The sequence below is a fragment of the Cupressus sempervirens genome, chromosome 5 (genome assembly GCF_028749045.1).
Source record: "Cupressus sempervirens isolate cs-2001-9-10 chromosome 5, ASM2874904v1, whole genome shotgun sequence".
In the NCBI taxonomy this organism is placed as follows: Eukaryota; Viridiplantae; Streptophyta; class Pinopsida; order Cupressales; family Cupressaceae; genus Cupressus; species Cupressus sempervirens.
In genome coordinates, this window is record NC_143122.1 from 1,036,662,254 (window position 1) to 1,036,678,655 (window position 16,402).

Genomic DNA, 16,402 nt, shown 5'->3' on the forward strand with positions numbered 1-16,402 from the left:
ACTCACGTCCAAGAGGGGTTAATAAAACATATTTTAATAATAATTTTCATTTATTAGTCCATTAGCTTCCAAAGATTATCCCCTTTTTCCAAAACTTCACCTTTTTGAGCCTGCCTGCCTTAGAAAAGATTATTATTTTTAATTATTTGAAAAGGAGACATGACAACCTACCATAAGATTTATTAGCTCCCCTCGAATCTCTCAAATAAGGAAACTAAAATCTATTCTTGCACATAGAATGACTTTGATACCATGTTACAATCTGAAAAGATTAATAACCCAGAAAACTAGTGCAAAGGATAGATATCTAAACTATGAATGCAAATGATACAAAATCAAAATAGCAACATAGAGTTAGTCTCCAAGAGAGTAATGCAAATGCTAGAAGCAAAATAGCATTAAGAGGATGCAAAAACAAAAGATGCAAATACAAGTCAAGTAGCATGCTTATATAGGCTAGGAAGAGGGAGGAGGTGGCAACATCGATCAATGAGGAGCAACCATCTATTGGACTAAAGATAGCAAAGTATTTTCCCACGATAGCTAATGGATGCTCACATGTAGGAAGGTGACACCTCGCAACCATTCACCTAATAAGACATGCTTTATTAACCTAAGTGAGATTATTAAAAGTGTAGGAAAATCTTAGCAATATAGTGAAAAATAAATAACCTACTAGGAAATAAAAAACTACACTAACATTTTTTTTAAAAAGCCGGGTACCAAAAAAAAAAACATAAATTTAATTAAAAAAACATTTTTTTTTGCAAAATTCAATGAGAAGATGCATGTAATGAGTAAATTAAAGAGAACACAATGTAATGAGTTACTTAAAGAGAACACAAAAAAGAAACAAGCAGAGTTTGCATATACATAAATGCATCTCATTCTCATGCGAAATGTTGATAGCGGAAAGCAAATTAGTAAATAGTTTCTCTCAAACTAGAAGTAAATACATAATTACAATCACATCTACCTCTTCCCAGCTCTATTAGTAGAAAAGAGAGGGGGTCTAGGCCTAGAAGAGGAGCCCTTCACTGGGTGTGATTGTGAAGTCTGTGCTTGTGCCTCCTTGCTTGGCATCCTTACTGACTTGCTTTTTGTCGTGGATGTATCTCCTCCTACTTGTGGCACTGGTAATGACTCCTCATCATCCTTGTCCTCAATGTCGCCCAATGTGAAATCTAATCCTAGCCCCCTGTTCCATGGCCTATCTCTCCAAATCAACCATGTCATCTACTAAAAACAATGGACCTAGCTTCTATGTTGTTCAATCAGAATAAGTATTTGTATCATCCAGATCAAGTGGAACAGGTACTAAACACCCTGCCTTTTTTATGTGCAACTTAAGATTATATTGCACAAGGTCATTGAGCCATTTTTGAGTCACTTTGTTTCCTTTCTTTGTGTGGATGGACTCAAATAAGCTCCAATCACCCTCACAGTGAGATGTGCTACAAGGCTGACACAAGACTCTGAGACCAAATTGCTTTAAATTGGGGGTATTGCCCACCCCAAGATGCCCACTAGGCATCAGAAACACAAAATATAATAAGTTATAAAGCAATGAAAAAATAGAATCATTAAACATAACTTATCAAATTGCAAATGTTTTGAAGTTTAAACTTTAACGGTTTACTTGGGGTTTGAGTGCGTCTTGCTCTTTTTGGTAGCTCAGAAGAGAACAAATTACCCTTTGATTTGACGTACTTTTGTTGTTCGGTCACAACAAGGTGAGACTCTCTACACGACATTAGATATCATCTTGTCAATGCATACAAAGAGACCCTACGAATCATCATGTCTAAAACAAACAAAAAATGAAATCAAGTCTTAGTACACAACCTAAAAAATAAAGTAAAATGAAGTCTTAGTAAAATCTCAGGCAAAATCATAGTACCTTAAACATGGGTTGAGGAAGTAGCCTACCACATGAATGGGTTGGTGGAACATAATCTTCCACCTCCTATCAAATATTTCTCCAAATGGGATCAAATTTGAGTCTATCCCCATAGTAGAAGTTTCTAACAGACATCCATGGCCTCACAAAGCCATCCCATTGGGGATTGTTGCCCATCAACTAGGTGCAAGACTCTAACCAAGGGCTCAGACATCTATAATTGAAATTTGAAAAATACAAATTAGTTACTAACATGGTAAGTTACAAATTAATAATGGAAATTGAATCAGCTTTCAAAAACAATTAAAAAAGTAACGTTTTCAAGTTCCCTTCACAATATCCGTAGCCTTTTTCTAAAAAACTTTGGTCAAAGACTATCCATGCCACAACCTCTCCTTTAACCTTCTTTGGGTAAGGTGAAGCAACCCAATTAGGACACAAACATTTGTTTCAAAGCAATATTGTGTCGATGATACTTTGCAATGTCAAGAACATCATTGCAAACCTGGTGACAACGAGTCTCACCAAATCTTTGTCTTTAGTGATCTTTATCATCAAACTTAGAACCCATGGGTGATTATAGATAAACTTGGTGACTCGCCTTGCATCTTCCAGAACTGGAGTCACCCAATCAAGTTTTCCTGTGTCCTCCAAAAGAAAGTCAAGGACATGTGCTGCACAAGGTGACCAAAAAAGTGGAAGGTGCCTCTCTCGGAGGATTCTACCTAACTGTAATGTCCCCACTATTAGGATTAGTTTGGTACAAGAAATACCTGCAAAACAAATGTTGGGATTTAAACAATAATAAATCTAACTATATTATTCTACCCTCTATATTAACCCCAACCTTAAAGACATCTCCACGTCTGACTCAATAACCCTCCTTAGGATTGTTTGGTCCTAAATGATATATCATCAACTCTAGTACCATCCTTGGTTACTTCTTTGTCTTCTATGAAGTGCTCCCTCTAAGGTTCTTTATAGAAGAGATATTCTCTATCCAAGGCCCTTATGACACATGCATATGTTACTTTCAATGGAATATTCTAGCCCTAGAACCATATTAAGCTCACTCACTTCCCTTAGGGACTCTCTTGATATTAGGTTGTTAAACACATTAAGATCAGTCTCTTACCTTAAAGGACTCTCTTGATCTTAAGCCATTAGCCAAATTAAGATTGCTCTCTTCTCAAGAAGGGACTCTCTTGATCTTAAGACTTAACCATATTAAATGGTGTGTATCGTTCTCTTAGTACACCATATCTGCTTATACATATATATGAAAGTATAAGTGTAAATTATCCATAAAAATATATTCACAATTGAAATAAAATATTCATAATTAAGATTAAACTATTAGCGTTGTACCTTCCTTACCCTTTCTTTGCTTGGTCAATGTGGCTCTCCTTGATTAACCTGGACAAAATTCCTTATTAGTAAAAAATCAATAATTAGTTTCAAACTTTTCAAATTTTATATCAAAGCTAAATTGAATGACACGATAGAATTAGATTCATTATTCATATGCAACATAAAAAATTAAAATTACCTACTGCCGCATACGTGATGATTTGCACCACATTCTCTATTCCCATCTCCATGACAACATTCTCCAACATTCAAATTTCCAAAACTCCACATCATTTTTGCAAGCAACCAAAAAATTAATAATGGTTCTATTTCTTCCATCTATCCACCCATTAGATAAAATGGTGCAGCCATACTTCTTCCACTCTTTTTTTGATCTTCCACCTTTGCTCTTGCCCTATCAATTGGATTGTCAAGCAACCTACAAAATTGAAGTATAATCAAGTGTTAGGAATAAATATGAAATAACAATTAATATTTAAAATATAAAAATGAACTCAAGTGGATTTCAATTATTTACAGTTACTAACCTTCCACTCAAATCCTTGTAAGGAGCCTTATACCCTTTACCCGAAACTGTCAATGCGGTCACCAAATTCAGCTAATAGGAACTCTCAGTGACATTCATTGAGATATTATTGAAATACCAAAAATCAGCGCATGCAATATCATGCACCTTTTTGTTTAATCTAATGCTCTCTAATGATGGTTGCACTCTAGGTTTGTTCCAGGGCACAAATTAGTTGCCTATCACTGATGCGGATGGTGATGAATAACTAGGTGTTGTAGAAGAGGGAGTGGAAGTGGTAAAAGAGGCACCTTGTTTGCGGATCCACGGGGCATGAAAAGATCCCACTACATTCTCAAGTACTGCTTCTTCTTCAACATCAATAGTAGCACCTTGAGATTTTGCTATGGCTGATCTCATAGCTAATCTTCCCTTCTCCGTATTCAGTTTTCTCTCTTCACTAGCTGCAAGTAGGACATTAATGAATCTTTTTATTTCTTCACTTGCATTGTCACAAGGAGTTGAATCTTGTTTCCTTATGTTTGCAAGGTGGTATTTGAGGTGGTTTATGCCTCCAAAAATTATTTTTTCATATTGAATGCATATTACCTTTTCAACCTCATTTGGAGCCTTCATAGGCTTACCTTGATACCTTATCTCTTGCATATCTAGGCTGAGTATATATCCAGATGGGCATGCTATTTGTGGCCGCACTTCCTCTGAACTTACCATGCTGTTTAATGTTACACATAAACATTTAAAAGACAAATTAAAATTTATAGAAAAATAATTAAACAAAGTTAGAACTTAGAAATATAAACTAGGTAAATTAGTTCGATTATTTTTAGACATTATTCAAAGTTAAACTTTAACTACACAAATTGCTAAGGTTTGTTTAAAAAAAAAATTACATATTCTTCAAAAAAACAGCGATAGATTCCAAAAAATTGTCAAACATAGTGTTCAAATGCTTTCAAATGATTCAAAATCATTTTTAACTAGTTAGGAATGAATTTGAATTCATTTACATGTAACAAAAATACAATAGAGCATTTTTTAAAAGTATAGAAACAAACTCAGCAAACTTACTTGGAAAAGAGATTTTTCTTCCAAAACCGGTTGAAATCCTCTTGAATTCTACTACTCAAATCTGCTTTGAATAGCTTGCAATCACCTAACTTCGAACCCTTTTTCTCTCCACTACTCAAGCCTCCAAACATGATGAAACAAATTGGTAAAGGAAAAAAAAGTTGCTTGCCATTCAAAATCTGCCTAGTCACAATTTTTTTGGCAGAAAACTCACTAGCCAGAAAAACTCGGCAAATAGTTGAAATTCGTAGAGTATTCAGCAAGTAGTCCTACTATGTTTGGAATAGCTGATTGCTGTCCATTTGCAATCTGAACACCATTCAATTACCATTTGGAATCAGTACCATTTTTAATTAGTATGTACTGTGCATAATGTCAGGTTCTCTCTGAATAAATATGATACCAAGTTCCATAAAATAAAATAGAATATATCTTTTGAATTGCTGATTGCCGTCCATTTGCATTTTGAACACCATTCAATTACCATTTGGAATCAGTATCATTTGGAATCATTATGTACCGTGCATGATGTCAGGTTCTCTCTGATTAAATATGATACCAAGTTTTCATAAAATAAAATAGAACATATCTTAAGATTAATAATATTAATAATAATTTAGCTTATATAGCATAACAATGTAATTATAATGAAATATAAATAAAACAGAACATAATAAATACAATATCTACAACATAATAATGTTTATCATTTGAAGATATATAATATGTTATAATATATTCTTATTTAATATTTTTGAATATAATACAGCATATATTTAGTTGCTTTAATACTGATTATAATATTTTTAGCAGTTATGTACAAGATATTTTCCACAGTAAGTCAAATTATGATATTGCCATTAATATTGAACTGTGTAGTATTTGTCTCGAACACAATTACCTGTATTTCATGATGATAATAACTTGTTTAATAGATATGTACAAGATATTCTCTGCAGTAAGTCAAAGTATGATATTGCTATTACAATCTAACTGTCTAATATTTGTCTCAAAACACATTTACCTGTATTTCATGAGTGGTTCTCTCAAGAGAATGAATGGGCATTCTTAAGATGTCACCTTGAAGAGCACACGATTATACTGAGAGGGGGGCGAATCAGTATAATAACAATTTTGCCAATTTACAACTTTAATCCAACCATTAGCTTCAAATACTGAAATAAACAATTATGTACATGAACACAATGACATAGATTTACATGGAAACCCAATGCAGGTGAAAACCATGACACATAAATGCTTTATATATATATATATATATTCGTTCTTTTTTTTACAATGGTTTGTAGGCTTTGACCTACTAGAGGCTACGACCTTTATGTTTATGAGCACCGACTCACTGGAAGCTCCAACTCCCACACTTTGCAGGCTCCAATCTACAGGAAGCACCAACCCCCACTGCTTGTGAGCACCAACCCATTGCACAACAAACTTCTTTTCCACCTTTGCAATGTTGCTTTCTTCAACTGATGATGGATATCTTTGGCACATAGATCCTTTTGCTATTTTCCTTTGCACACTATGGCAATATCCTCTACTTCAAGTCTTGTTGTAAGTCTTCTCATAAGATAGCCAAATTGATTTGTTATTCCTCTCCAAGTCTGAAATTATCTTCAATAGTCAAAATGATACATAATGTAATTTCCTTTTATGAAATACACCCCTTTTCTTACTCCTGTTCACATAAATAAAATTCTGATATGATTATATCAGTTTTATTTGATACACAATCTGCTCTTACTATTTTCTTGTGGTACTTGTTGATGTTAGTTTTGGACCACTACATAACATATAGCAATTGAACACCTGATATGGAATATCAAATCCTCAATTCCTCTCTTAAAAAGTTAATACTCATGAAGACATAAGAAAAACTCCAATGTTCCTTACACTTGTGGATACTAACTCAGTATATCGATGTGATTCGCTGGTAATCACGTAGGCGGCCTTACACTATTTGTTTGAGGACAACTTGGACTTTTGGTGGGATGATGGTGACGATGATTCGGTGTGGATGTCGGATGACGTTGATGGAGAAGGTGATGGTGATGGAGGGTGAATGTTCTTGTGACTTACGCCTTCCTAACTTTCCTCTTCAAAACTCCAACTCCTAAACTACTTGCTATTCTACTCCTACTCCTATAAATGGAAAGACTAGCAAACGGACGAGGATCAAATCTATTGAATGTTTACCAGTGGCTCCACCTCCATAGGTGCAATGATTCAAAGGAAAATGAACTAGTTTACCACACAAGGCTTCCCAACAAGCCACTAGGATGCTAGTGGCCTAGTTATAGATTCCTATCAAACATCTACTAATACTACCATGCAACTATCCATCTACTTTTCTCTACTTAGCAACTTCTTGAAATGAAATTTACTTTAACAACTTCAAAATGAAAATCTTATTCTAACTAGTAAAGTAGAAACCATGCAACAATACCAAAAGTTCTTAATCACAATGCAAGTTACAACAATGAGAAAGAAAAATGATTTTGGCATTATCTTAGCAACAATTTTCTTCGACCTTTTACAAATGAGAGCAAATGGCCTTATATAAAGGCCAGAATTTACAACTGATGGTAGAGATAAAGAGGCAAAACCAACGATCTAGATTGGATCCTAGAAACCCTAATTACGGTTGCCACCCCATCGGCCAATGAGAAGATGCCACTTCATTAATTGACCAATGAAAAAAAGGCAAGTGGCAACCAATGAGAAGGCACCAAAATGGTAGCCAATCAGAATTAGACACTTGTCCTATCCTAGAAGAGGGAGAAATTGCCACTTGGGCTTACATCAAATGATCTTCTAATATAAATCTCCCTTTTTCTTTCACCCTTTTAGCCAAGGCAATGAACTTAGCTAGGCTTTTGTTGACTTCCTCCATGGGAGGGCAAGGTGTGTGTCTTATCTTGAGCTCGGCTGAATTCATCATGCTGCTTGCCGCTTGCAATGTCTTTTCATGGTCCTTCTCATATTCTTTGGCATATCCGATAAAGGCATTGAGGGAGGCAAGGGTGCCCAAGTATTTCCTCTTGATAGCAAGCTTCCCTAACTCATCCAATTTTGATCCCAACTCTGTCTCGTTGATGCTCTCCTCTTTGATATCTTCAAAATCAATTGCCGCCCCAACGTCGCTCATCATGGTTGAAATGGAAGTGTTAATGCTTGGGTGCTGCTGTGCAATCTCATTCTGTATTTCCTCCAATGTTCTCAATCTGGTAGTCAAGGCAACAAACCAAGACTCAACCGTACTCAATCCTCCTTCATCAACCAACTTGGCCTTTTCCAAATATTTTTCTGGTAGCCCAATGAATGTCTGTAGCTTGGGAATGGCTAAGTCCTTGACTGGAAGGAAATCCTTCCATTCACCTTCAAATTTTTTGAATTTGTCTCTAACAGTCACTAATGACCAGAAGGTCGAGATAAAGGAAAGTAAGAATTTTCGTTCGTTTTGGATTGTATCATGGATCCAATCCTCGACTTCATGCAGCTGAGCCGATATCTCTTCTATGTTGCTCCCGCTGTCTTGAGGAAGGGCTGCCTGGTGCAACTGTTGGATAGGTTGGCAATCTCTCCAATAATTGTTCTTGGCCTCCAACTTCGTGATCTTTTCGTTTGCCTTCCTCAACCTTTCCCTGATTGAGAATATACCCTATTGGATCTCCTCGCATTCCATGTCATCTATGTTTCTTCCCAAGTTGTGCACTACTATTTTTTATTCCTGAGTTGCAATCTCATCCAGTGCCTTGGTGATTGTTGGTATAGCAATCTGAACCTTTCAGTGACCATCACTATCACTCCTAATCACCTTTGCACTGTTTTTTCCATTTGTTTCTAGTTCTCGCTATCACCCTTTTCCATTACCTTGGATGTCTTCAATTGTTCGGGCAGTTACTACTTCGCCTCTTTGCATAAGCATTTGCCTTAACCATAGTGGTGTGGTGCATCTCCCCAAATCTGGATTTGGTTCAATTAGTTGATCATCACCAACGGCCTCGGGCGCCTGGCTTCCTCAATATCAATTGGCCCATCTTCTTCTCCACTAGTAACTACCATATTGTCTCCATGCTGATTCTCTGAGAGAGGAGAGTACTCGGTGCTATCATTGTAACCACTTGATTCAGAATTGGAGCTCACCTCTACCGCGACCCTTTGTTCACTTGTGTTATCTTCTTGGTCTCTAGCCTCAATTATACTTTCCCTTGATGGCGCTGCATTCTGTCTCTTTGTTGGAGGTTCTTGATGTTCTTCACCCTTTTCACCCTCCAAAGCTCTCCTCTTGCTTCTAACTGTTTTTTGTTGCCGGCTACTTCCTTCACCCTTCTGTTCGATTGATTCCGGTGGACCTTCCTTTGGTTTCATCTTCTCATAAGTAAGGTGTACCCTTTGACTTTGCAATTTCCTCAACTTCCCATTGTACCACGACTTGGTATGCAAATCAACTGCCCTTGTAACCGCCTCTAAGGAAGGATCCTAGTGATCATTCCAATCCACTTGATTCAACTCTGTTCCCTCCATTGTATTATAATCTTCTCTCAGCACATTTTCATCATCCTCCAGTTGATCAGGAATATCAAGGTCTCTCCATTTGATATCTCTCGTCATGTTCACTAACAATCTTGAGAAAGCTAGCTTCCTCACGTGAAAGTCATCCTGTGCATTGGCCCATAAATCTTCTATGGTAGGAACATGTTTGAATGCATTTCTGTGAGATGCCTTGATAAGACCATTAGGATCGAAACCTAGATGATACGATTCCAATTCTTTCTCGGCAGCTGCAAAGGTGATAGGATTGGGGCAACTATCATTGCCAATTCTGAATGAGAAGGTAATCCCTATCTCACCTTTGAGTTTCATCGTTCTGTCATAATGCTCAAGTTGCCTAGCCAATTCTATCAAAACTACTTTGTCGTGTGGGTACCTTGGAAGCCTCTTGGGACAAACTGTGCTCTTGCCACTCTAATGTATGTGAATTGTGAAAATTGGATGAACCAACTCCCATATTTCTTAATCTTTGCTTTTGCTTCCGATGAGAGCCTCTTAGTAGGTGTCCCTTGTAGTACCCTTACTGTCTTCATGGCAAAGACATCACAAAATGTTTTATAGTCTTTGTTGTTGTGCAAATGAAGCTGTGGATAGCTTTCATGCGCCTAACATTGCCTCGACTCATTGCCAATTTTTCCTAAGGCCTTAAGTCTCGAATTTTCATATAACCTCGCAATCAAATAGAACAGAAAGGACATCATATAGAATTGCTTTTGGTTTTGCACGGTCTTAAATTGCAATTCTAGGTTCTCACTTATGATCCTAGCCCAATCAAATCTTCTTTTCCCTTTTTCAATTTCATCAATAAAGAAGTACATCCAGTTTTCGAATTGCACACCTTGAGCTAGGCCCACTATTCGGCTGAGAAGCACAATGAGGTTGCCATATTTTGATTTGAAGTCTAATATGGTAAGCGTGGATGATTTGGTGACTCCCTTCTTTCCTTCATGTAGCCAATCCTGCTTTAGATGCATGAAATAAGCCTCTTGGTTATCTCGAAATGACTTGGTCGTCTGATCCATCATTACCACTGTCATGCTCTTGTACTAGGGAATGTTAAATGCTTTTTCGATCACCTGTCCGCCAATGTTGGCCAACACTCTTTTCCCTTCATAAAAAATGATGGATTTGCTAACTAAATCAAACTTGGATGCACATTCCATAACCAATTCTAGACAAGGCAAGGTAGGAGGGAAGGCCGCTACGTGTATAATTCCATTTTTGTAAATCTTCTTTGCCATGGGGGATTGTTCTTCCTTTAGTCTGTCCTTTAGCTGTATCATATTCACTGTACCGATATTGGTATCGGTTATTCGCTTCACTTTTGAGAAGAAGGTGGTCTTGGGCATCATGTCCTCTTTGTCTTTTTTGGTGTTCGTTCCCTTTGGGTTCTTGCTTGCACTAACATCTACCATCTTAAACACTTATTTCTACCCCTTTGTTCTAAGTGATATGGACTACCCTTATCGATCTCCAACCTTTTTTCTATCGATGGATTCTAATTTATTTTCTGCCTCGCCAAGTCCTATCACTACATTTATCAATCTCCAATCTTCAACCTAGGGGTGGGACTACCACTTATTTCTGCCTTGCCGTTACCTTAAGATGGACTAGACGTATATCTCCCAACTTCATTCGTAGGGTGGTTTAGCTTATTTCTGCCTCGCCAAATGTCCTATCATGGAGTCTACACTTGTCTCTCCAATCTTCAACCTATAGATGGGATGATGAAGTAGTGGATGATGAATGTAAGAAGAACATAAGGGAAACAAAATCGAGCAAGAACAAGGAGTGAAATCTGCTTAAGAACCATCTTTCAGCTCTAGAATGAATTGAATTTACCTTTACCAATAGCCAGGTCTTCTTTGAAGTTCGGATCAGATTCTAAAGAAAATTCGAATCTCCTTACAAAATCAGAATTCTAAGCTCTTTGAAACTGTCCACACTTTGCCACCAATCGGGTCTTGGACCAAATAATTTTCTCACAAATAAAATCGCCCAACTTCATAGGCAAAATTCGCACTCCTTAAAGAAGGAAATCAGACCTCCACAACACTATCCAAATTTTGTCCAAAATACACTAGAAGTTGCTGCCAATAAAATCCTAACATGCACATGCAAATTGCCCAAAATGAAGGTGCTCAAATGTGATGGATCTTGCTGCCTTATGAATACTGGAAATGACACCAAATGATCAGATCTGAAAATGAATCAAATACTGCCCAGAACAGTCCACAATGGAGGCGCCAAAACCCTAGATGCTTGCCCAAAATCGCCAAAAATGGAGTGCTGAAGAAGTAGTGCCAATACTGTCCTCTCTATCTCCAAAAGTGGATGCTAAAACATGCCTCAAAACCCTAGTTCGCTGCCCATGAACAGATCTGAAATTCCTTTTAAATGCCGCCACAAACCCTAATTCGCATGAAAATTTGCCATCATGGAAGGCTGAAAAAAATCGCAAAGTATGGATGCTAAGAAAGTCGCCTTGAAACCCTAGTTTGCTTGAAAAATTGCCAATGTAGGAGTGCTGCTAAAAATCGCAAGTGCTGCCTTGCAGAAGTTCGTCAACTTGGAGTGCAATTATGGGAGGAGAGAGGGGGGAATCCCCTTTATAAGAACTTTTTGCCTCTCACTTAAGGGCTGACCTCCTGCATGATATTAAATGGGGGTTAAACACTCATCAAATGGACCATTTAAGCCAAAATTGCAATTAAAACTTAAATTGCCAAAAATTGCAAATTGCAAAGGGAAAATTGAAATAATTAGCCATTAAGAATCGAAATTCTCTCCTTTATGAATTTTGCAATTAAAATCCCTTTGAAACGAAAATTAGAAGCCTAAAAGCACATTTCAATTTCAACTCAATTGCCCTCTAAAAAATTTCGCCAGTCATGTTAGACAATTTTAAATCATTCCAAACGAATTTTTTTTCATCAAATCCAATTTTTTTACTTGCAATTTCAATCCAAATCTCGCTAAAATAAATTCATCTAGGCAATTAAAAAATTAAAATCGAAATCCATTACATCCAAAAAAATTTGTTTTCACCAAAATTTTCAAGATTTTCAAAACGGTGATATCCAAATTTGATTTTGAAAACGTTTTAAGTTTTTTAATTTTACCAAATTTCCAAAATCCGTTGAGTCCCAAAATTCACAATTTCATCTTGCCAAAAAATCATTACAAACATTTGCCGTTTAGAGTTCATTTGGCCTATGGAAGAAGCTGCCAGTCCATGAAAATCGAAATTAAGTTGGCACTAGGTAAAAACAAAACGAAAATGCCTAAGGGGGCTTAATGGCGAATTGCCATTCTATGGAATCCGGGCAAGGCTAAAATTGTCAAGGCGACCAAAAAAAATCATCACGCGAAAAATTGTCAAGGCAAAGGTCGCAAATGGGGGTATCCAAAATTTTGGGGCGATGTTGTGAGAACCTCACAACAATACTCTTCATTTATTTTATACTGTTCTATGTTCCACTACTCTGCTTTTTTTACCACTCACTTCACTTCTGTATTTTATTCATTTATTTCACATTGACACTTTCTTTTCTTTCACACCACTCCTTATTGTTTTCTCTTTCATAAACTATTCTTCACATTCTGCTCCGTTCACTCTATATTTTAAAAAAAACTAACTCTTATTTATATTCGATAGTATTAAGAGACACGACCTCTCAGAATTGAGTCATGTTATTTCTTGATAAGTTTAAACAGTACTTACAAACTTAACTGTATTTTTCTAAGCCCCAATTTAATTGTCTTATCAGTTTATATACACCAGTATCCAAATGTTATAGGCTATCTTCGATAGACTTTAATTGTTTCAATTTAACCTTCATGCCAGACTTATCGCCGTGAAAGTATGATGACATGGTGGATAATACAATACAAATCATGCTTAATATGTGTCGATTTAGACTTGGCCACATACTCTCAAACATTCAGCAAAACATCCAAACACTGGGCGGCATCAAGTTTCTGCTTGTTTGATTATAAATGTATATAATCTCAGTTGAAATTGGAATTGTGCTATCGATAATCATTTCTAATAGCTCTGTCCTTATAAGCTTTGCCCATCATAATCGCAATTGCTACATATTAATTATTTAATCTCCATCATAGGCGATACATGTCTGTTGTTTACCATTGACTTTATCGGGCCTTAAAATCTACAACAATCCTCATACTTCCGCACATAGGGCATATAGTGACTCAACTTTATTAGTATGTATATCTTTGTACGAAGGGTAATTCATCCGTTTTTTTATATTGTGTGCATGGATGTCTTCGTATATTGACTTTTATCACCGCTGCTGGATATTCATTGTCCAATATTAATTTTCACTTTTTATGTCTGATAACCCACGTCTTCCACCCATATCTGGGCAATATTTATTATTGGGCTGGATGTATTTTATTGCCATGTACCCTTACTGACTTGCGTACGCACAAGGAGTGCCGCCATAAATCTCCAGTGATATATTAGTTTATAGATTTGATGCTTTTTGAAGACACACTATCCAGTTGCCTTTTTCTATCATCATACATCATAGTAACGTAGAATGACACATCATATGTTGACTCAGAAAACCTGATGAAATTCATACCGTGTTTGTTATATGGCATTTCTTTCATTGCCTTTTATGCATGCAGTTGTTTTTGTGTATCTGCTGCTCTGACTTCGGTAATGAGACAAGGTAGATAGCACTGTTTGTTCAAAATAAGAATGTTACTGAATCATTAATGAATGAAAATGTTGCTTCAGTTTCTTTGCTGTCAGCAATATATGTAGTTATTTCATTCAACATTATGATACTCCCGATAGCACTATTCCATCATAGATATTATTGCTTCATCTGTATATCCAAGTGACACATACAATTCACTGTTTATACTGTCTGAAGTTTTCCACCATCCCTTCTGTATGTAAGACTTGTGTATATGGATTGTTTCACATGAAAATTGTTATTGCTGCATACATAGGCTCATTGTTGTTGACTTAATCTCTAAACTGATTAATTCATTTGTCTTGACTATCTTAATAGATATATTTTATGTCGTCAGAATTTCTTTCTACTCTGAATATCATTGTTAATATCTGTGAGAGAACTGGTTTCTTTCCATTAGATTAACTCTTAGTCATTGTTTATGTTATTACTTGTTCTTTTGTATCATGATTAAAGTTTATATCTTCAATTTAAACTTTAATATCTCTTTGTTGTCCATTAGGCTTTTCTTTTATTATGACTGATTGTAATGCATATAGCTCGTATTGTCCATTAATCAATTTCTTATATCTGGCTTTAATGACGACTTCTATTTACGTTTGACATTGATGACTTTTATAGTCTTTCTCGTGCTCATGAGATTATTTGACATCAATGACAATATTTCCATCACACCTATCTGTTACTCATGGGTCAATGTGTTTGACTAAAAAACTACAGTTTAAATCTAACGGTATATCATAATTTTTTATAATACTTATTAAAGGCCTATTTTTAATGAAATTTTATCTTTATCTGTTGAAGTTCATAATTTATCTATGCAGGTGGTTATACATGACGCAGAAGCTTACGCATATGATGACGAGGTTTTAAAGAAAGCAGAGGCAATGGGAAAACCAGGCTTACTGAGTATTACTCCTAAAGAGGATAGTTTTATATTCACCGTTGAATCTACAGGAGCAATCAAAGCTTTCGAGATGCTTATTAATGCTATTGATGTCCTGAAACAAAGACTTGATACCGTTCGTCTGTCATTGGACACTGAAGAAGGTGACGATCAGTTTGGTGAATTAGGGGCACACTTGCGAGGAGGAGCAATGTAGTTTGGCATGTTTTGGCAAAATATCAGCTATGCTCAGTTTTGTATCAATTAGTACCCCTTTCAGTCTCGTTTTTGACAGGATGAAATTCCTAATGCCATGTTATCTTTAGAAGAATCACATACTGCATTGCACATGCTAGAGACAGGCAAGTGTATATGCATGTGGGTCTCTGATGCCCCTATGTAAGATATTTAATATTGATGAGCCAGATACTTTTAGGCAGTGAAAGTTGAAAGTTTTAATAGCTATATAGGCTTTTGAAAATACCTGGTACAATTGTGATGATTACGAAAATGATTGAATGGATGCTTTCTTATATGCTTGTGTTCATGAATATGGCTCTATGGTTATGGATTCAATGTATAACTAATTTTAGTGGGTGGTGTAAAATGAATAGTGAAGTCTTAGTATTTCAAAAGATTAATAATTGAAACGGAGGTTTGAACACTGTATGAGCCCTATTTACTGGGGTTAAACCCTAGTAATACTTTCATGCCTTGTGTTACATGCCTTGCATTGTCAATATTATTAATGTCCTTTTAACTGGCCTGTATAAACAAGAAGTATTTGCTGCTAGGCTTCAATTATGTGATGACCAGTAGCTATCATAGCTTCACTTTAATGTTGCTAATGGTTTTCAGTTGGGTGATCCTTGCACGCAGATTTCCAGTGCACTTCATCTCTGAAGTACCAAGTGGATAATTGTTTGCATGGAGGAGGTAGTGGAATTTATGAAGGGTTTGGGTATCAAGCAAGGTTTAGCCAGTGAGAGTGCATTGGTTTTCACAAGTATCCGATAAAAATTTCCCCCAAAGTGAAGAGATTTCTGGATAGCATAGCCCGTTTTTATGAAGGGAGCATCTTATTTTACTGAAGTAGTAATGAAAATTAAGCTGTCTGTTATGTAACTCATGAATAAGAGTGCGGTGCGAAACTTGTTGAGAAGTCTTCTTTTTTCTATTTGCTAGTTTTGCTCAATGGGGCAAATAACGCTGATTAGAATTAGAATCATATTTGATCCTATTCTTCTTCGCTGTGGACAGGGGTTGGCATTTGTACCTGTAATAAGATATACTGTTTTACTACAGTATAAGCCATGTTTTATGAGCAGGGGCATGAAACTTCATAGAAT

At 36.3% G+C, this 16,402-nt stretch overlaps 1 protein-coding gene across 1 annotated transcript in view; it reads left to right on the forward strand.

Moving 5' to 3' along the window:
• Positions 1-15,586, forward strand: part of LOC149559473 (DNA-directed RNA polymerases II, IV and V subunit 3-like) — a 29,853-nt gene extending 14,267 nt beyond the window's left edge. The window contains exon 3 of the mRNA XM_089833392.1: positions 14,992-15,586. Coding sequence (XP_089689518.1) covers positions 14,992-15,270 — 279 coding nt within the window. The 3' untranslated portion in view covers positions 15,271-15,586. The remainder of the gene's footprint in view (positions 1-14,991) is intronic.
• Positions 15,587-16,402: the final 816 nt, after the last annotated feature.